The 21,786-nt window shown below is 45.2% G+C and overlaps 1 protein-coding gene across 1 annotated transcript in view; it reads right to left on the bottom strand.

Moving 5' to 3' along the window:
• Nucleotides 1–21,399, bottom strand: part of SLC25A37 (solute carrier family 25 member 37) — a 37,601-nt gene extending 16,202 nt beyond the window's left edge. Inside the window, exon 1 of the mRNA XM_040346083.1 lies at nt 21,042–21,399. Within this exon, the coding sequence (XP_040202017.1) occupies nt 21,042–21,221 (180 nt within the window). The 5' untranslated portion in view covers nt 21,222–21,399. The remainder of the gene's footprint in view (nt 1–21,041) is intronic.
• Nucleotides 21,400–21,786: the final 387 nt, after the last annotated feature.

The raw sequence follows: 21,786 nt of genomic DNA, 5'->3' as shown, positions 1-21,786 counted from the left end.
AAAATTTTTACAGGTTGCCAGTTTCGAGTTACAGAGGAGGTCTAGTGCTAGAATTGTTGCACACGCTCTAACGCACGCGGCGACACCTCACATGTGTGGTTTGAACGACGTTTACATATGTGGGCGGGACTTACGTGTGCGTACGCTTCTGAGCGCGAGCTACCGGGGACAGGGGCATTTTAATTTTTTTATTATTATTTTTTCTTTTTTATTTTACTTATTTCTTTATTTTTTACACTTTTTTTTACACTTTTTTTTTTTCAATCGCTTTTATTCCTATTACAAGGAATGTAAACATCCCTTGTAATAGGAATGTGTGTGACAGGTCCTCTTTAAGGAGAGATGCGGGGTCAATAAGACCCCACATCTCTCCTGCAGGCTGGAAAGAATGAGATCGTGAAAAAAAATTCACAGATCTCATTCAAACTAGCCGCAATTGCGGTTTGTTTACTTACGGGGACCCGGGCGTGACGTCATCACATCGCGCCCGGGCCTCCGACGGTCATAGAGATGACTGGTGACCAGATCGTCACCAGTCTTCTCTATGGCAAACATCCGGCGGACGGCGATCATCTCTCCGGGCCCCCGGTGGGACGGGAGAGCCCGGAGAAGCACCGGATGGCGGCGGGAGGGGGGGGGATGTCCCATCCCGCCGCCTGTAAGAACGATCTAGCGGCGGAACCGCCGCTATGATCGTTCTTACGGTGCGCAGGATCGCCGCCGCTAAAAAATGATATCTCAATGATGCCTCCGGGTGCAGGCATCATTGAGATATCCCCCCCGCAAAGCCCATCACGTCATATGACGTCCACCCAGGATAACAGGTCCCCGTTTTGGACGTCATATGACGGCGTGCGGGTGTCAAGTGGTTAAAGAACAAAAGAAGAAGTCGGAACATAGATGTCATTAATGCGACATCGGTTTGTGTTCTGGTCAACTGAACAGGGGATCAGTTAGAGGATGCCTATGTGCAAGGGGCCTATAAAAAAGGTCCATGCCAGACATTTAAATAAAATGAAAATGTCAATCGCTGAAAAATGTGTGAAAATCCCACCTATCACAGTTGTGACCATAACAATTGTACTCAATGGTAGATTCTCCCTCTGCTCCTGTGCTAGTTAGTGGTTACCATCTCCCCAGCATTAGAAACCCTTCCACATACTTTTCACAAAGTACCGTCTGGAGTTCTAGTTAAAGGGTCACTAAAGGATTTTTTTTTTTTTTTTTGCTAAATAGCTTCCTTTACCTTACTGCAGTCCTGGTTTCATGTCCTCATTGTTCGTTTTTTGCTTTGATGTTGCTGTAATTCCTCTCTGTTCTGGACACTTCCTGGTTGTCGGTTTCCTGATCACCACAGTACTGGGTGATTTCTCACTGTGGTGACTAATCAAGGAGGTGTGATTACTGTGTGTCAGCACCAATCCAGTTTCGTTTTACAAAGCATCACTGCCCTCTATTGGCTCTTTGTCCCTGTACATCAGAGAACCAGGAAACGGCAGCAAAAACTAAACTAAACTGCAGGCACATTATATGATTGGTTTTTATCTATTTTTAATCATTTTTAAAAGGAATCAGTTAACTATTAGGGGCAGATCCACAAAAAAATTACGTCGGCATATCTCTTGATACGCTGCGTAATTTTTTAATTTCCCGCGTCGTATCTTTGTTTTGTATCCACAAAACAAGATCCGACGGCATCTGGGATCGATCCGACAGGCGTACGTCTTAGTACGTCGTCGGATCTTAGTTGCAATTTTTCGGCGGCCATTAGGTGGGCATCGAGTATGCAAATTAGCTAGTTACGGCGATCCACGAACGTACGTCTGGCACATTTTTACATCGTTTGCGTTCGGCTTTTTCCAGCGTATAGTTAAAGCTGCTATAGGGTGGCGTACTCAATGTTAAGTATGTCCGTCGTACCCGCGTCCAATTTTGATTTTTTTACGTCATTTGAGCAAGTCGTTCGTGAATAGGGATTTGCGTAGAATGACCTCACCGTCGTGAGCATTGGCTTGTTCTGGGTTAATTTCGAGCATGCGCACTGGGATACCCCCACAGACGGCGCATGTGCAGTTAAAAAAAAAAACGTTGTTTACATCGGGTCACAACGTATTTACATAAAACACGCCCCCATCACAGAGATTTGAATGGCGTGCCATTACGCCGCCAAAGATACACTACGCCGCCGTAACTTACGGCGCAAAATCTTTGAGGATTCGAAAAAAAAAGTTACGGCGGTGTAGTGTTTCTTCGATACGCTGCACCCGGCGGCTTATTGCGCGAAGGTACGTGGATCTGCCCCTACGTCTCTATACCCTGTAAACCGTAATTTCAGAAAAAAAATAAAAAAATAAAATTCCTTTAGTGACCCTTTAAGCACTGAAGGAAGGACAGGGATGGCATTCTGCACCTTAACCACTTCCAGACCTGCGCACGACGATGTACGTCCTATTTTTAAAGATGGATATCTCGGTAACGGCAGCAGCTGCTGCCACAACCGAGGTATCGATCTTTAGTGTGCGCGGTCCGGTACACGATAACTGCGGTCTCCGCGGCAGATTCGCCGCGAGATCGCCGTTATCGGTGGCGGGAGAGGGCCGCCCCCCCCCTCCCGCGCCCTCCGCCGCTTACCGGAGCCGTCGGTAGCGGCGGAGGCGATCGGGACCGTTCGGCTGGTGACTGGGGACTAGACTGAAGGAAAAATCTCCTTCGCCCGTCCCCATAGCTCTGCTGGGCGTAAGTGACGTCAAAACGGCTTAAAGAAACTTTTTTTTTTTTGTCATTTGAAAAAATGACAGTTTAATTTTTTTTTTTTCTTGCATTTTAGTCTAATTATGAGATCTGAGGTCTTTTTGACCCCAGATCTCATATTTAAGAGGACCTGTCATGCTTCTTTCTATTATAAGGGATGTTTACATTGCTTATAATAGGAATAAAAGTGATCAAAAAAATTTTTTTTCAGTGTAAAAAGTAATACAATAAATACAAATAAATAAGAAAACAAAAAAAAAATTTTTTAAAGCGCCCCGACGAGCTCGCGCGCAGAAGCAAACGCATACGCGAGTAGCGCCCGCATATGAAAACGGTGTTCAAATCACACAAGTGAGGTATCGCCGCGATCGTTCGAGCGAGAGCAATAATTCTAGCCCTAGGCCTACTCTGTAGCTCAAAACATGCAACCTATAGGATTTTTTAAACGTCGCCTGTCAAGATTTTTAAGGGTAAAAGTTTGACGCCATGCCACGAGCGGGCGCAATTTTTAAGCGTGACATGTTGGGTATCATTTTACTCGGCGTAACATTATCTTTCACAATATGTAAAAAAATTGGGCCAAATTTATTATTGTCTTATTTTTTAATTAAAAAAAGTGAATTTTTTCCAAAAAAAGTGCGCTTGTAAGACCACTGCGCAAATACAGTGTGACAAAAAATATTGCAATGACCGTCATTTATTCTCTAGGGTGTTAGAAAAAAATAGAAAATTACTTAAAACCCCCAAACATTATATAGCAGAAAAAACTGTTTTAGTCTTGCAAACACCAAATCTGAAAAAAACACCTAAGGTCTGGAAGTGGTTAAACAAACACACATCAAAAATGGCTGCCTCCATATTTCAATCCTGATGGGTTTCTTTTATTAACCAAACACAGTACATTTCAGTGCAATAGGTCAGGAACACAATCATTGTTAATGAATAACCTTGGAGGGCTTCCATTGGACATCCTTGCAGATCTGCAGAAGTTGCAGTATTCAGTCTGGCTTCAGAGTGGCAGCAACCTGTCCACGGCAGATATCATTCCACAACGCACATCAGCACACAGCAGCTATGACGAGGCATTTTTACATCGAGCGTTCAGCCAGAAATATTGGGTGGGGAATTAAATAGGTATTTAGCGAGATCACAACGATACCGAAGTACTTATGAAAACAAAGTGCAGTCTTGAGAACGCCGCTAAGCCATTTATCTCCTGCATAAACTCAGCGTTTTATGAACTTGCAGTAAATACATCTAACCACTAACAAAGACTCTAGCCAAGAGGAATTTATTCTAACCATGCCAGACACATGCTCAGTGCTTTGTAAGCCAATCTAGACTGTAATTTGGGAAATCCTCTGGGTTTCAAAAAAACAGGAGCTGCTTACTATTTCTGTAGTTGGAATTTCAGGGATTTTGTAAGACCCTGTGGTCGGATTTTTTGTATTACTACTGAACAAGGCATTCACTTTGGCAAGACAGAGTATTACAGCAGGCTTAAAGGGCCACAATCAGAAAAAACATGAAACTTCAGTCACATAATGTTAATATTCAGTATAAAACTATCAAGTGAGCCCATTTGGATACAGATGGGTCCCTAAAAATACCATCTGCTGGCCATAGAGTGAACAACCTCGGTGGCTGTCCATCACCTCCCCGGAATCCACTGCTGGGAGCCAATCACATGACCAGACTGCTGTGAGAATAGGCAAGTATAAGCATCTTCCTGGTTAGTAATTGCCTGGACTTCCACTTTAAGAATTTATCCTAAGGCCCCTTTCAGACATGACAGACTCGGATCTGATCAGCAGGGGACCCTTTCCGTTGATCCCCTGCAGATTAGAGCAGAGCGGGCAGATGACTGGTCCGTGTCCACTCCAGACGGAGCCTGCTCTATGTGTGGCCTGGTGTAGACAGACCCCGTGTCAACCCAACTGCTCTCCGATCCAATATGCCTTGACGGATGATTGTTTTTAGTGGATCAGATCGGCGGTAGTCAGTTTACACCCGCCAGTCCATAGGGGGCGGATGGACTGTCCAATCAGGTCTGGCAGTTTTTCAGGCGGACCCAACCACAACAACAATTGTGTAAAAGGGGCCGAACACCAAACAGAGGGTGCACCCACATAAGCACTGAGCCTAGGTGCACACTGCAAGGTTAAAGTGATAGTAAACTGTTACGCCCATTATACGTACAGGTAAGCCTATAATAAGATTTACCTGTAGGTACTGTGACTCTCCTACACTTGCACTGCGTAGGAGATATTCAGACTGCATGCAGCCGGTGACGTCACTTACGCATGCGCTCTGAAGGTCCAGCATACATTACATACACTGATGTCATCGCTCCCCCCCGGTCACTTATGTAGTGGTGGAAGATTGAAGCATTCTCAGTGGCGACAGGTCCTCCTCCAACGCTGGCTCTGAGATGCGGTGTGTCAAAACAGACACGCCACCGATCGCTGCGCACCACCCACGAAGGCAGCTTATCCTGCTGGACGTCATAGGACACCAAGTCAGGATAGCAGAACCACGGGAAGTGGTTAAACACGGACTGGTTTGATCGACCGCTTCCTTGGCCAGTACCAGCCAGGGAATGAGTGCACTAAAAACCAATACCAAAGACCATGAAATCCTCATTAAGTCTGGCTTTATTTGCTACAAAGACAGCCGGCCTTACTGCCTGCAGTGGTCCCAGGCTCCCCGGTAGCACACGAGAGCCAAGGATCAGCACCAAGAGGGGGCGGACCCCCTTACAAGCACTGTGAAGGAGGTTGGACATTTTTACCAAAAACCCGATCACCCGCTGAAAAAGGCTTGTTCCTGAGGCCAAAAATAAATGGCCCAAGCATGGCAAGTGGTTAGATGGATTTCTAATAATACAGGAAAGGACACAAATTTACACAAGATTATTTGACTACTTTTAAAAAGATAACAGATTTATACATTTATAGCCCTTTAAAACAAAAGGCCTAGCCATGACCGAGTAGCTGTGTAGTGTAATCTGCATGTTAAGTAATACTGAAGTAGTAAAGGACAAAGGTCGGCACGCAAAAAAGGACGGATACACAAAGCTGCCAGCTATGACCGTGATCTATTACCTGAAAACCCAACTCTACAGCCAGCCCAGAGGAAAATGCAGGTGGATACGGAGCAACAATCAGATATGATCATGTCCTGCAATAGCAATCATTAAATCTGAATGAACAGCACAGTTGACAAAATTCAGGACAATATAATAAAAGTCAAACATATACAACGATGTAACCTGAATCTAAAACCTTGTACACACGCTTATATTTTCGGACCACCGAACCTCCGTTTTTTGTGACATGCTGGTCTCATGTCGAAAGTAAAGAAGTTACTCACAATCCGAAAATTTTCATACGACAGAATACAACGTCTGGAGTGACGTAATGCGTTAAATAGTTTTGTATGTATTTTCCGTTTGAGCATGCGTAGTCTTGCTCTTACAATTTGTTTCGTACCAAAACTGTACTAATGAAACAAAAATCAGACGTTGAGTTCACATCCGACAAAATGTTTATAGTCTGCACATCCAGCTTTTGTCCGATGGAAAAGCAAATTGTGTTTTTATCAAAGTGGTATTGGATTCACACGTTAGACAATTTTTTTTCCTTCAAACCAGTAAGTTGAACGAAAGTTTATTCCATACATTCGAAGTGGATCCTCCTGCCAAGCCATTGTATTCTGACAGCTGGGAGACTTCTCTGCCATCAGAATACACTGATCACTGCCGTTGCCCTCACCATAGTCTGTTTTTTTTTATATTCCCCGTTTATACTTCCAATGTATACCTAAGAGTTGTTTGCTTTCTATGATCTTGAAAAACGATGCGGATCACTCCTGTGTTCTGCGTCTTTGGACACCGTGTACATGTCATGTGTTTCCATGTTCTCCTTTGAACAATTTCTCGGTTGTCAATTCTGTTGATGTTTTCAATACTCTGTACCTTATGATACAGTGATGTCTTGCTTGTTTATATAACCCAATAAAAATAAAATGTTGCAAAAAAAAAATAAAAAAATACACTGGTCACTGCTGCCGGGCAGAGCCTTCAGTGCTGATCGGGCGGCCAAAAACAGGACGGTTGTACAGAAGTCCATCAGACCGGCTTACGTCCAACCAGTGGCAACCACAGTGCCCATACATGGATTAAACATCAGCTGGTTCCTGCTGAACTTCCAACCATGTTTGGACAGCTTTACACCAACCTCACCGCAGACTGACTGATTTTGCTGTCGAAGGATGTCCCTCAGAGCCGCTTCACACACAGGTGGCACGACTTTTGAGATCGACTTGCCGAGTCGCCCCCAGACGACTTGAGAGGCAACTTGCAAAATGACTTCTGTATTGAAGTCAATACAAGTCGCCCACAAAGTCATACAAGAACCTTTTTCTAAGTCGGAGCGATTTGCGTCGCTCCTATTAGAACGGTTTCATTGAATAGAGCGGACCGCGACTTGTCAGGCAGCTGAGTCGCCCGACAGGTAGCCCCTGTGTGAACCGGCTCTAATGCACCTCCATACAGAATGAACAAACCCTAAAGCTGGCTATACACAGTTGTCCCGTCCCCCCATTCACCCAGCAGGCTGAGGCCCCTGCAGATACTAATCAGTTTTTTCCTATTGCCCTGTTATAGCAGTGATTTCTAGCAGCCTCGTGTAAAAGAACCGTCTCTTGAAGCATGTCCCTAACAATTCTTAGATCGCATGTTCACAATCTCAGTCAGAGACTACAGGCAAGTTGCAGGAGACTGTGGACATACAGGAGACGGTCAGAGATTGACTGTCTGACTTTATATTGTTGTGGGTCTGCCGTCTCCGACAATGATAATTCACTAAATTTTATGTGCGGCCCTTGATGTTGGGGGGGTCACACTTGAAACCTCCCCCCATATCAAGAAAGCCGACCACCAATGGACTAGGACAGGAGTCTCCAAACTGTACTCCACGAGCCTGATGTGCCCCTTTGCTTACCTTTATCTGGCATCATGCCATTCAGTGACACCAAGGATGGGGCACCATTCCTCCCACCAATAGCAATAGGCAACTAGTCCTTCCACTAAAACCAAACATGGTGCACTTTCTAAACCCATTGGCCACAATCTGGCCCCCCTGAAAGCCTCAAGGACAGTAAACCAGCCCTTTGTTCAGAAAGTGCAGAGACCCCTGGTCTACAGCATGATGCAAGCCAGGGGTAGGCAACCTCGGCCCATGAGATGCTTGCAAGAGCCTGACAATCACAGGCATGAGTCCTAGAGGCATGATGGGATTTGTAGTTTCACCACAGCTGGGGGCAGAGATTGCCGTCCCTGATGTAAGAGTCACCCTATGTGGGTGGGGCCTCTGTGTCCTCACATACAATGCAGAACTACAGGTCCCACACGGTATAGGATGACACCAGAGAGCTACAAGCAGGTAGTGAAAAAAAAAAAAAGTTGCTTCAGAGGACTAGTTCGATAACGAGGGGAAAAGCCTGCAGAGCAATGAATACAGCGAGTATTATACCTTATTCCTATCCCCCCCGAGAACCCTCAACTTCTTAAGTCTGGATTGAAGTTTAGAAGAACTAAAGCATCCAAAGTGTACAACTTCAGACCGATACTTTTCTCATGTGTTCAACCTATGAGTAGGCTCTTTTACACGCACCTGGCACTTCAGATACAAGGCTCAGTATTAAGGATGAGCTCCGGCGTGTTCGCATAGTACACGTGCAGAGCCCGCCAGGAATTCTGCACGGCGCTGAGCTAATCACAGCCAGGGAGACATTTCTCGATGCTCGGCTGCAGAGATCGGGAAATGTCTCCCTGGCTGTGATTAGCGCAGCGCCTTGCACACTTCCTGGCGGGCTCTGCACGTGTACTATGCGAACACGCTGAAGCTCATCCTTACTCAGTATCTGACATTTTGGTGTCCAACCTGTAGGCCAAATGTGACCCTTTGGTACTTGCACAGTCCTCAGACCCAGCAGTCAGCATTGACTGGTGAAGAAACTAATGACAGTGATCTCTGGAAGTCTCTTGCAACATTTCCCAGACGTTGCCTATAACCTGCACCATGTCTCCAACCACACATGTAGCATGCTCAGTGTCTTCAACTATCCCAGGTATCTGCAACCTGCGGCTCCGGAGCCGCATGCGGCTCTTTTGAACCTTTGCCGCGGCTCCGGGGCACCTTTTTGAGGGCAACGAGTAATCTACCTGATTACTCTTACCCTCGCGGTAACGCCGTTCCCATTACTTGGGCGGCGTTACCGCAATTACATCTACTGCGCGGCGTGCGGGGGGGGCAGGGGGGTCATGTGGCCACAGGCCTGAGCTGGCCTGTGATTCGGTCACGGCGCGTCATGTGACTGGCCACATAGCTGGCCTGTCTGTGCTCGCGGCCCAGGTGGTGCTGGCGCATGCATGCGCCTGGAGTCTCCCGCCCGCCTCAGCCTGTCACGACTCGAGATCTCTCAGCTCAGCCCCCGACATATCCTCCGCTCCGGATCAAAGACCGTTGCCCTGCGAAGAGAGCGAGACAGACGAGTGACACAGACAGTAAGAGCACTAGAGCAGGCAGCGCAGGTGAGGACTGGCATCATGTGTGGATTGGAAGTGTCTGGGACTGGGGGGGAGTGGCCTAGTCTAGGGCTGGGGCCAGCCTGGGCATGTGGAGGTGGAATCTTATCTGATATATTGTACAGTATTGCATTTGCTGGGCATGTGGAGGTGGAATCTTATCCGATATTGACAATATCAGATAAGATTCCACCTCCACATGCCCAGCAAATGCAATACTGTACAATATTTTGCGGCTCCCAGTTTTTTTTTCCTTCGGAAACGGGTCCAAGTGGCTCTTTATGTCTTAAAGGTTGCAGACCCCTGAACTATCCTATGGTACGTCCATAGTCCTCGATAATCTCCGATGGGTATGTCCACAAACAGTCTTCTGTAGTAAAACATACAAAGAACATTACATGTGGCCCTTTGGTAAGGTTAGGAGCTGCAGTTGTGGCCCCCTACCCCTGGTAAGCTGATCACACCTGCTCCAAGATAAAGCTATGCTTATAAGGTGAGAAATAAAACATTTCTTCCGTACACACAGGGAGGATACAACACCAAAGATGAGGATTGCTACATGTAACCGTTTCTTCTTCAACATTCACCGAAACTTCTGCATTTGTCAGGGAAGTTATCACAGCTATAGTGACAGCTGTAATGTGGTATACTTCCTGGGGGGCTGACCGCCATATGACACCACAACTGATCTCTCAGAGTCTAAACCATCCATGAGGGGGGAAAAACAAAAAAAAAACCCTTCCTTTAAACCAAGTCTACACACAAAAACCACGAGGCTAATCCCAACGCTGCTCTATTAAAAATGACACCAATGTGAATATGACATACATCTCCAGTTTAATCCAACGTGTCCAGACACTTCCACTAGACTGCATTGCAAAAGACATAATTAAAGGCCTCTGGGCTATATAAGCAATAAACACATACAAGTAAACTTAGCTTGCTGAGCTCAGAAGAATCAAATGGTTTTGTGCGATTAACAGACTTGGCAGAAAACACTTTGAGCAGCAAGGTTAGAATGTTTTCTTTATTGCTGCGTTTGGCTAGATAGAGATATACAAGCAAGTATTTATCCAAATTATGTTAGCCATAAATAAATCCAATATTTTGGTTCACACTGCCACTGCCCCAAAGTTGTTAGACTTTGCATGGCGACTTTATGCAACTGATGCTTTGAGACTTTGACAAATCATAATATAGGAGTGTGATATTACTGAACCCTCTGAATTGGTAGCCAAAGTTGCAAAGATAATACAAAGTTCCTGTCTCTGGGCCGGTGGTCTCCCTTCACTCCACTGTGGGGGTACCCCTCCCTTGGGCATTTTAGATCTGTACCCGATACGCATCTGTGGGCCAGATACAGAGTCAAGCTGCTGAAGGACATTGTCTCCGGTGGGTCTCTGCTCCCCTTTCGGGAGTTGGCAGGCAGGTTTGGCCTGCCAGGCTGGATGCTGTTCCGTTACTTCCAGCTGAGGCATGCCTTTAGGGCCCCCCTTAGCAAAGTAATACACAAAAGACACACAAGCTCCTGCGCACGGGTGGATTGTCCGACAGTTAGTCAATATTCCGCATGGGACTTTCCACAAATATTAAAACTGGTTACAATGGCCTTGCTGCCCTTCAGGGACGGGGAACATCCTGGCAGAGAACAAAAAGCTCTTTTTTGTTCTTTGGGGCCCCCCTTAGCCTGGGTTTGCATGTGGTGGAGGAGCTCTTGGCTCAGGACTCCCTGGCTAAACCCCTTTCAGAGCTGTATGTGACTCTACTGCGGAAAGATTCCCCAAAGATGGAGTCACTATGGAGAAAGTGAGAGGATGATATCCCGTCCCTGGATAGGGAATCCTGGGAAGATTGTTTTGAGGATAGTTATAAATTAGTGATATTGTCCAGAGACAAACTTATACAGACGAAGTTCCTCCATAGGGTATACTATACGCCTCAGAGGCTGCATGGAATATATCTGCAACATTCTCCTAACTGCCCGCGCTGCCATTCTCCCGAAGCTACTTACGTTCACATGTTCTGGGCCTGTCCCGGGCTCTCGGACTACTGGTCTGCCATCTTTGACTTTAATAATGTTTGGCTGCAGTTGGATATCCTGATTACCCCTGCCTTGGGCCAATTGGGGATACAGGATGACCAAAGGCCTTCGGTATACTAAAATTCTGTTGTCAATGTTGCTCTTTTATGCCAAAAAGGGGATTCTGTTTAAATGGAATTCTAGAGCCCCGCCCACGGTGGGAGCGTGGATGGACTCGGTTAATGCTGCTTTACCTTTATACAAACTGACGTACATCAATAGGGGGTGCACGTTGAAATACGAACGGGTATGGGGACCTTGGATTAACCCATGTAATTTGGACTCGGATGTGATTGCTCCATTGTGTGGTGATTGGTGTGGGCTTCCTTCCCCCCCCCCCCCCCCACTTGTTGTTTATTCATTTAATATTAATCTCCTGATTTTAAATTACAGTTGTTTCTGGCTGTGTGTACCTTGCTTGATGTACCTTGAGGGTTCTCCCCTAGCTCATGTACACTGTGTATGATGTACCCTGCTTTGTTTGTTTTACTGCTTGTACTGTGTCATGTACCTTCGTTCATTCAATAAAGACCAACCTTGTTTGTTAAAAAAAAAAAAAATAAAGCTTTGTGGCGCAGTCACATACCCACTGCACAGGAGAATTTCCAGATTTCCCTCAGATAAAATCTAGGCAGTGAAACTGATCAAATCACCTGTGTAAAATAATGGAAAGCCTGAGACATGACCTGTTGGGGCAACTTGAGCACTGAAGTTGAGAAACACTGCACTAGAGCACCTGATCAGGGCACATGGAGAACACTTATCTTCTCTGTGCCCTTGAATGGAGCCTGTATTGTTCTATGCAGATCAGCACAGCTGAACAGACATGGCGGGGATTCAATTGTCTAAAAAAAGTGAAACGCTGCTCTAGTGTAACAATACATCGCACCGCTTCCAACGGAGGCACATGTGTTTTTTTGTTTTTTTTTAGCATGCAGGATGGTGTGAATGAGCCCATAGATTTGTCCCCATATTACATGGTTTTGGAAATTTTGCAAAGTCACATTCCAACACGTATGGACACCATGTGGTCAAGGAGGTAGTAAAAATAGACAGTTGAGCAGCATGTTTACAGCCCCCTTAAAGTGGAGGTAAACTTCATGATTCATCGTGCATCCCATACTAGCCCATTATGTGGCACTTCCCTACAAACAAAGCCCACAATGTCCCCACTGCTGGAAGCATCCATCTTCACCCCTCTTCCTTGCGGGGCCGTGGACTCCGGTTCTGCGACTGGCCAGAGCTGCGTGACGTTACTCCTGCACGCACGCAGGAGACGCCAGTCACGGCACACGCTGGGGAAGAAACGGCATGGAGAGCAGTTTCATCACCGAGCATGCGCCGATGACATCGGCACGCAACAAGGCAAATATCTCCTAAACGGCGCTCGTTTAGGAGATATTTTTAGTACATATAGGCTTACCTATATGTGAAAATAGGTCGGGGGGGGGGGGTTTAAGCTGCAAAGACAGCCGTATGGGGGTCGTACACATGCAATATGGCAGCAGCAAAAATGGAAAACCCCCTTTGTGCACGGCGGGCAGTGCTGCCAAATGTGACCCACTCAAGTGAATGGGGATGTGCCGCAAATGTGATAAATGCAGGCGGTCACAGCATGGAGGTGTAGATTTCAGGCGGCGACATTGCCAACTGTCAAATGGGGCTGTGCACCTGGTGCAGCCCGTTTAGGCCCCAATCGCACCTAGCGCTTTGTACACTTGCAAGCTTTTGCATTTTTTTCCTGTGATCATTTTCCCACTACACACGTAGGGCGGCCCATTTATTTCAATTAACTGCCCTACACACAGCAAAGTAGCTCCTGTAGCTTTAAGCCATGTTGAACCTTGCATGTTTTGCTGCATTCGTTGCTCATTTTTCCCTGTGGAAATAAAGCACGTCTACCTGCTGCGTTTAGACTGTCATTAACAATGAATGGCACTGCAAGTGCAGCAATCGTCTTCAGTGCATTTCGTAAATGTGTGAGCAAAACATTAAAGTGATTGTATACACCGTCAGCCAATTTTTACCTACAGGTAAGCCTATAATGAAGCTTACCTGTAGGAAAAATTAATATCTCCCAAACCTGTACGGTTTAGGAGAAATTCACCTTGCATGTAGCCGCTGACGTCAGCGATGCCAGAGCGACTCCGGCCACTCACAGCGCCGGAGCTGCGAACCTGGGAAAATGTCAGCAGGGCATACTAGCTCATTATGCCTTTGAATTACACGGGGGGGGGGGGGGGGGGGGGGGGGGATTTTTTTTCTGCGGGTATACAACTGCTTTAACCACTTGAATACCGGCCGCATGTAAAATGATGGCTTCACAGTGGCTCTGGAAACTCAACAGGACGTCATTTGACGTCCTGGATTCCTCCGGCCACTGGGGGGCACGCGAGCGCGCCGGCGCGCGCCCGGCGCGTCTCCGAGATGCCGATGCGCGTGCCTGGCGGTCGCGATGTCCGCCAGGCACCCACGATCAGCAGTGACAGAGCAGGGACGTGGAGCTCTGTGTGTAAACACAGAGCTCCACGTCCTGTCAGGGGACAGAGGAGACCGAAAATGTGTCAAAAGTGTCCGATGTGTCCGCCATAACGTCGCAGTCCCAATAAAAAAAAATTGCAGATCGCCGCCATTACTAGTAAAAAAAATAAAAATAATAATAATTCTGTCCCATATTTTGTAAGCGCTTATTGCGATTTTTTTTTTTTTTTATTATTATTTTTTTTTTTTTTACCAAAAATATGTAGAAGAATACGTATCGACCTAAACTGAGAAAAAAATTTGGAAAAAAAAATTTGGCTATTTATTATAGCAACAAGTAAAAAATATTGAATTTTTTTTCAAAATTGTTGCTTTTTTTGTTTTATAGCGCAAAAAAAAAAAATAAAAAAAAAAAACGCAGAGGTGATCAAATACCACCAAAAGAAAGCTCCATTTGTCGGGAAAAAAGGACGCCAATTTTGTTTGGGAGCCACGTCGCACGACCGCGCAACTGTCAGTTAAAGCGACGCAGTGCCGGAAGCTGAAATTTCACCTGGTCAGGAGGGGGGTATATGTGCCAAGTATGGAAGTGGTTAAGGTAGCATGTTGTGCTCACAGGTGGCTACGCCAGTCAAAACTTGCCTTATTGACTCAATGGGGCCGCACTGCAAACGATGTTCAACAGATGACAGGATTGCCTCCTGAGTGCCCGCAAGCCACCCTGTGAAAAGCGATCCACCGCACCTCTTTTCAGAGTGTGCTGCAGTGTGAACTTAACCTTGGGGCTTCCATTCATCCGATACATCCTGCCCTTGAAGGATTAGCTCATCTCCTGCAGAGGTCAGTGTACAGTTATTTGAGTATTTTTAGCCATGTGCAGCCCCTATGCATTTCCTCCACAAGGACGGCGTAACAATGTAACCGTTACTGTCCATGCTGACATTACAGCAGTATTAAACCCAAAAGCAAACATATTGCAGCGCACCAATTCTTGGATATGATGGCTGCATTCATTTTCACACTGAGATTAGAAACAGGCGTACATATGAAGGTGTACATTTGCCCCTCCCCAAACACCTAATAAAAGTATCCTGCAATGGATAATATGGACAGATCTGTCCACATCTGAAAAAAAGAAGCATTTGTTTTGCTCTGCGGCAAAAATTAAGCTACATGTTGAGTCTGGAAGGAGCTGAAGCTTGTCAACGCCCTTTATTCAAGTTTATTAGTAATTCCCTGTAAACTTATCTTTAGTGTTTACAGCCCACTTTTCCCAAGAAGAAAAAAAGGAGTATAAATATATACATTTTTTTACTTGGGAGTCTGGATGTATTCTTTAACAAGCTTTAAACATGTCAAAAAAGTGTGTGTTAATGCTATGGGTGCAATGGTACACTTTAGTGCAGGGGTGCCCAATCTTTTGAAGGCCAAGGGCCACTTAAGCAACTTAGTAACCATTCGAGGGCCACAACGAGCGGAGCGGGCAGATGACAGGTCTGTGTCCAGTCTGCATATGCGAAACAGACACAGCTCAATCTACTCTATGGGCCCTCTGATCCAATCAGATGGAAGAGGACGGATCCACTTCTGTTTTTTTTTTTTTTAGCAGATCAGACTGGAGGTAGGCGGGTGTAAATATACACAAGTCTGTTTACATCTGCTGCTCCATAGAGGTGAATGGAGGATCCGATTGGGTCAGGCCGTTTGTGTGAAAGAGGCCCAAGGCTGCTTTGATACTGAATGTCTCCAGTCTACCCACGTGGGTGCGGGGCAGTTTACCTGTGGTTTTCACGCCAGTTAGCTGCACTTTGCCATAGAGGTCTATTGCATCCTGCAGGTGTAGTGCACTTTCTGAAATACCGCGTGCTTCCTCTACCGCTGGCTTTATTCACAAAGCTGATGCTCTAGGATGGCAGGTCGGCAACCTGCAATCTGGGCTTGCCAACCAGCAGGAGGTCGCGGGCCACATCAGAGGGCTCTGCAGGCCACATTTAGTGTCACTGTTATGATTTTTTGCAAAAGCTTTCTTTCCTGGTGATCCTGCCAGCAAGTCTGGTGTCATGCAGATGCAACAATTAGGCTGCAATCACACCTCTGTTTTGAATTGTGGGCAGATTACCTGCGATTTCAAAGCGCTGAGGTGTGAATGACAAACCACAGAAGGCGGAGAATGAAAAGGCTCTATCCATCAGAGCTAACACTAATGCCCTGTACACACGATCACTTTTTGTGATGAAATAAAATGACATTTTTAAAAATTTCATTTAAAATGATCGTGTGTGGGCAAAATGTCATTTTATGTCTTCTGAAAAATGAAAAAAACAAAAAAAAAATTCGAACATGCTTGAATTTTTTATGTCATTTTTTAAAATGTCATTTTTTGTGTCATAAAAAATGATCGTGTGTGGGCAAAAATTACGTTTTAAACCCGCACATGCCCAGAAGCAAGTTATGAGACGGGAGGTAAAACTACCATTCATAATGGAGATCACACATTCATCACGCTGTAACAGACAAAAAAGCGTGAATCGTCTTTTACTAACAAGTAACCAGCTAAAAGCAGCCTCAAGGCGTATAGAACTTCCCCTTTAGAGTGCCGTCACTTTGTTCATCATTTTTCAAAAACAATGGTGTGTGGGCAACATCATTTTTAATGATGAAGTTGGAAAAATGTCATTTTTTTCCATGATAAAAATGACATTTGTTTTCATCACAAAATGTGATCGTGTGTACAGGGCATTATCCTACATGCCAACAAACCTGGAAATATTGTCTTCCAATGCTTCCCTAATAAAGCCTCAGGTTATACCTTGTAGTCGCTCTCTTCTCCGATATTCATTCACTTTCTTTTGTTTTTACATTGGTTCTCTGTTACATAGATGTATTTATAGTATAGTTTATGTCAACTCTGGAATTTGACTATGTGTCCTATGTATTTTGTTTTGTTTCTAAAATTCAATAAAAACTATTAATGCAAAAAAATAAAAATAAAAAACACCAAACACACACTTAAGATGCAATTCAAAAAACGCAGTGCGGTCCAGCCACGATAAAATGTGCTGCAATTGCAGCAAACTGCATCAGTTAAAGCTTTTATTAGCTTTTTTTTTTTCAGTGTAGCACTTTTTAGCTAAAAATGCTTGCGAGCTGCGTTTATCTGCATTGCTTATTAACACTAAAAAACGTCCATGTGTGCATGGGCACATAGGCCAACATAGAGTGCAGTTTATGGGGTTTAAAAAAAAAAAAAAGCCAATAAACTGCAGTTTATCAGCTTCAGTGTGCATGGAGCCTAGAACCTTTATCCCTAAAGGAAAAAAACGAACACAACACACGTTTGCTGTAACTGCTTATAAAGTATAAGGCTCCATGCACACTGAAGCTGATAAAAGCTATAAAAAAATAAAAAATAAAAAATAAAACGCCAGCAGTTTTGCAGGGAGTATTTCAATTTTTTTTAGCGTTTTTGCAATAGCTTTAATCAGCGTTTTTGAGTGTAGCTTTTTTCTTTTTATTATTTATTTATTTTTTCAATAGAAAAATAAAAAAATAAAAAAAGCAAAAAAACGCTGGCACCAGCGTTTTGCGTTTTTTCCCGTTGAAAAACGGCACTTTGAATGCAAATTTGGGGCATTCAGAAAAAAGCCAATAAACTCCAAAGCTCATTATTAACACTAAAAAACACCCAGGTGTGCATAGGCTAACATAGAGTTCAGTTTATGGGCTTTAAAAACAAAACGCCAATAAACTGCAGTTTATCAGCTTCAGTGTGCATGGAGCCTTAGCTGGACTTTGGCTTTAATTTGTTAGTGTAATTAAATCTGATAGTACAGCAAACGCCACCCCTCACCAGACTGACAATGCTGCTGTGCCTCCTGTTCTCATTTCTCCAGAGTTGTGTCTTGCTAATACAGGTTTGTTACTGGCCAGATCAGCTTTAATGTCACAGTTACGATCTCTTTGCAAGTGTTTAGGGCTGCAACTAACGATTATTCTCATAAAATAAATTGGTTGGCTGATTAATGTTTCAATTAATCGAATAACATTAAAAAAAAAAAAAAACGGTGTATAAATTTAGTTAATATGTAAAGTAAAAAAATAAATAAAAAAAGGGGCAATGTATTCTTAAATATCTCTATGCAGTGGTAAATCTAAATAACCAACTATATGGTTAGAGAGTAAAATCTTGAATCCACAGACAGAAGAGATACATTGGGGGTTATTTACGAAAGGCAAATACAATTTGCACTACAAGTGCACTTGGAAGTGCAGTCGCTGTAAATCTGAGGGGTAGATCTGAAATGAGGGGAAGCTCTGCTGATTTTATTATCCAAGCATGTGCAAGCTAAAATGCTCTTTTTTATTTTCCTTGCATGTCCCCCTCGGCTCTACAGCGACTGAACTTCCAATGCCATACAAAAACAAATGTCTTCCTTCAAAAATAACACATTATATATATATATATATCATGTGTAGGGTCAAAACGTTGTTAGTTTTCAACCACAGTGAGGATAAAATTGGAAGGAGCAGAATAAAAAAACTTCTTGGTGAAAGGAATTTTCAGACAGTGTATGTGTTTTCGTTCAGAAATTACATTAATTTTAAAACTGAATTTTAAAAGCAAGTGAAATTTTCAAACATCAAATGTACAGAGATTTCTCATATGAATATTCTTTTCTGGAAATTGATAAGTGTATGGCCAGCATAAGGCTCAGTTCACACCTATGCAGTTTGCTTTTGATCCATTTAAATTTTTTAAACTTCTGCCTTTAGAGCCACTTACTTCCTGCCCAGGACTACATGTCCCATGAGGCATTGCTCCTCACACATTCAGTTCCCAGGCACTTACTGACATGTATGGACGGTGTACTGAGCTGTATGTGTGCTTCACTCGATTTCCCGATATATAAACAAATAATGTATTCTGTATGCAGGTCAATCGACTGCCCGATTAATCGATAAAAATAGTTAACAACTATTTTCAATCATATTTATGGCTGATGGTCAGCAAGTCTCGTACGCCCACACTTGAAGTACCACCACTGCACCTTAAAGCAGGGGTTCACCTTATACAAAATTTCTAACACTACATCCAGCCCACTTCTGCAAATAAAATTACACTGACCTTTTTTTTTTTTTTTGCCGTAGATAGTGTTTATTGTTAGAATTCACCGCGGCTTCCGGGTAGGGAATCCCGCTGGAGTGGGCGTTCCTATAGACATGCCAATTGATTGACATGCTAAACGACGGCGCGCGCACAGCGCGTCACGACTTCCCGAAAGAAGCCCGGGTCGGCTCGGCTCTATTTGGCGCCTGCGCACCGGCGCCGAATAGATCCGACCCGAGCTTCTTTCGGGAAGTCGTGACGCGCTGTGCGCGCGCCGTCGTTTAGCATGTCAATCAATTGGCATGTCTATAGGAACGCCCACTCCAGCGGGATTCCCTACCCGGAAGCCGCAGTGAATTCTAACGATAAACACTATCTACGGCGAAAAAAAAAAAAGGTCAGTGTAATTTTATTTGCAGAAGTGGGCTGGATGTAGTGTTAGAAATGTTTTATAAGGTGAACCCCTGCTTTAAAGGAAAAACACCTGACTAACCTGCTGCCACTTTGATTATAATCGATTGTATCGGCCCTACACGTGTGAAAGTTTTTTTTTTTCTGCCGATCCTGCCAGTAAGTCCGTTGTCATGCAGATGTCAGGATGCAATCACACCTCTGAAGCGCAGGCAGATTTTCTGTGATTCTGCCCACAATTTCAAAGTGCCAAAGGTGTGAATGACAAACCGCAGAAAGCACATTTGAGATGCCATTCATTTGAATGGCACCTAAAATTGTGGTGCGGTTCTGCCACAATAAATCGCGCTGCAATCTGCATCGCGTGAAGCTTGTCGCCCGAAAATAGTTCAGGAGCTACTTTTAGGCGACATGCTTCATGGGATGCATCGCTATTTTAGGTGCCATTCAAATGGAGGGCACGTCAAATGTGCGGTCTGCGATTTGTCATTGACACCTTCCGCATTTTGAAGTTGCGGACAAATCTTCCCACGCTGGAGTTGCGATTGCAGCCCAAGACCCCTTTCACACTGAGGGCGTTTTGCAGGCGCTATAGAGTTAAAAAGAGCGCCTGCAATCTGCCCTAAAACAGCTGCTCTATTGCCTCCAGTGTGAAAGCCTGAGGGCTGTCACACTGGAGCGCTGCGCTGGCAGGGTGTCAGGAAAAGTCCTGCCAGCAGCTTCTTTGGAGCGGTGAACTCATTGCTGCTGATGCGCTCCTGCCCTTTGAAATCAATGGGCAGCACTGCCGTACCGCCAGCAATACGCCGCTGTAGTGGCGCAATGCGGGCGGTTTTAACCCTTTCTCGGCTGCTGGGTGGGGGGGTAAAAGCTCCCCGCTAGCAGCCGAAATGCGCCACAAATCCGATGGTAAAATAGCAGCGTTTTACTGATATTTTACTGCGGACGCTCGGGGCGGCACTAGTGTGAAAGGGGTCTTACTGCTGCATTGCCCGACAACAAACTTACTGACAGGATCACCAGGAAAGAAAGCTTTCACACTTGCAAAAAATCCTAAAAATCCTAAACTGTGACACTATCGCAGGCAGAATCGCTGCAAATCAAAGACGCTGGAGGCGTGAGTGCAGCCTTAGAGGGGTGAGGCCAGCCATTTAACATTGAGATCAGCTTTTATGCATGTAAAACCCTTTTAGCCCCCAAAAGGAAACAAATAATCTACTGATGTAACCGCTTATAAAGTATTAGCTGAAGTTTGGCTTAAATGTTAGTGTATTTAAATCTGACAGCACAACACCACCCACACTGTCAATGCTGCTGTGCCTCCTGTTCTTATTCCTCCAGAGTTGTGTCTCACTGATATACAGTAGATTTGTTACTGGCAGGATCACTAGATGAAAAGCATTTAGAGAAGAAAAGGAATGCAGCCCCCCACATATAATAATGAGTGATAATCTGCAATATATGACATGCCTGAGTATTGCTGGGCTGTCCTATATTGCAGGCTGGTTGTGTATGTAATGATGATGACGACACACAGAGGAGACATTCCCATGCCATGCCCGTGCTGTGCACAGCGCCATGACACCTGTCAGCGGGCCCCGCCCCCTTTCCCCAGCTCTCACCTTGACAGAGTCCACCGGATACATGACTGTGTGCTCCAGGATACCAGCCACGGCCCCGGCCGTCATGTGGGTGAGCGGGGAGACTCCTGGCGGCAGGCTCTCGTAGTCCTCCCCCTCGCCGGGAAGGGCGGCCACCCCGTCCCTCGCCTCCATTGCCAGCCCAGCGCTTCGCAGCTCCATGGAGCAGCCGGGACCCGCGGCGATAACACCCCCTCCTCCTTCAATGCAACGAGCAGGCCACGCTCTGCCCGCTGAATGAAGCCAAGTCGCCGCACACCATCCCTACACAGTCCGGGGTGACGTCAGGACAAGAGGTGGAGCCACACTTACACAACACGGCAGCAACCACGGCGTCCCTTCTACCTTGGAGACAAGGGGAGGCAATCATTGGTTGGCCACGAAAACAAAACGCCTTACAACTCACTGAGGCCACGCCCGTTGTAGGTTTAGCGCTTGGCTTCAATGGGTCACGTGGCTCCAGGGCGGGAAAGGGATGGGATGGGAAGCTGAAGAGTTCAGAAAAGTTTCAGGGACGCCCCCCTTGTAGTAAAGGACAGTCAGATAAGCCAGGAATGTGCAGACCAGGGCTGTGAGGGATCACTCCTGCCATGGCTTCCACTGTAGTTATAGATAAGCCAAAAATAAATGGCACTTCCTATACAGATCACCTCATAATTTCACCTACACCTGGTACCATCAGCCCAAAAAATTCAAGGCGTGGTCCACCTCACGTAAAGATTAAATA

Source organism: Rana temporaria, chromosome 3 (genome assembly GCF_905171775.1).
Source record: "Rana temporaria chromosome 3, aRanTem1.1, whole genome shotgun sequence".
Lineage (NCBI taxonomy): Eukaryota > Metazoa > Chordata > Amphibia > Anura > Ranidae > Rana > Rana temporaria.
Note: the sequence above shows the minus strand (reverse complement) of the source record. Positions and strands in the feature narration are given on the sequence as shown.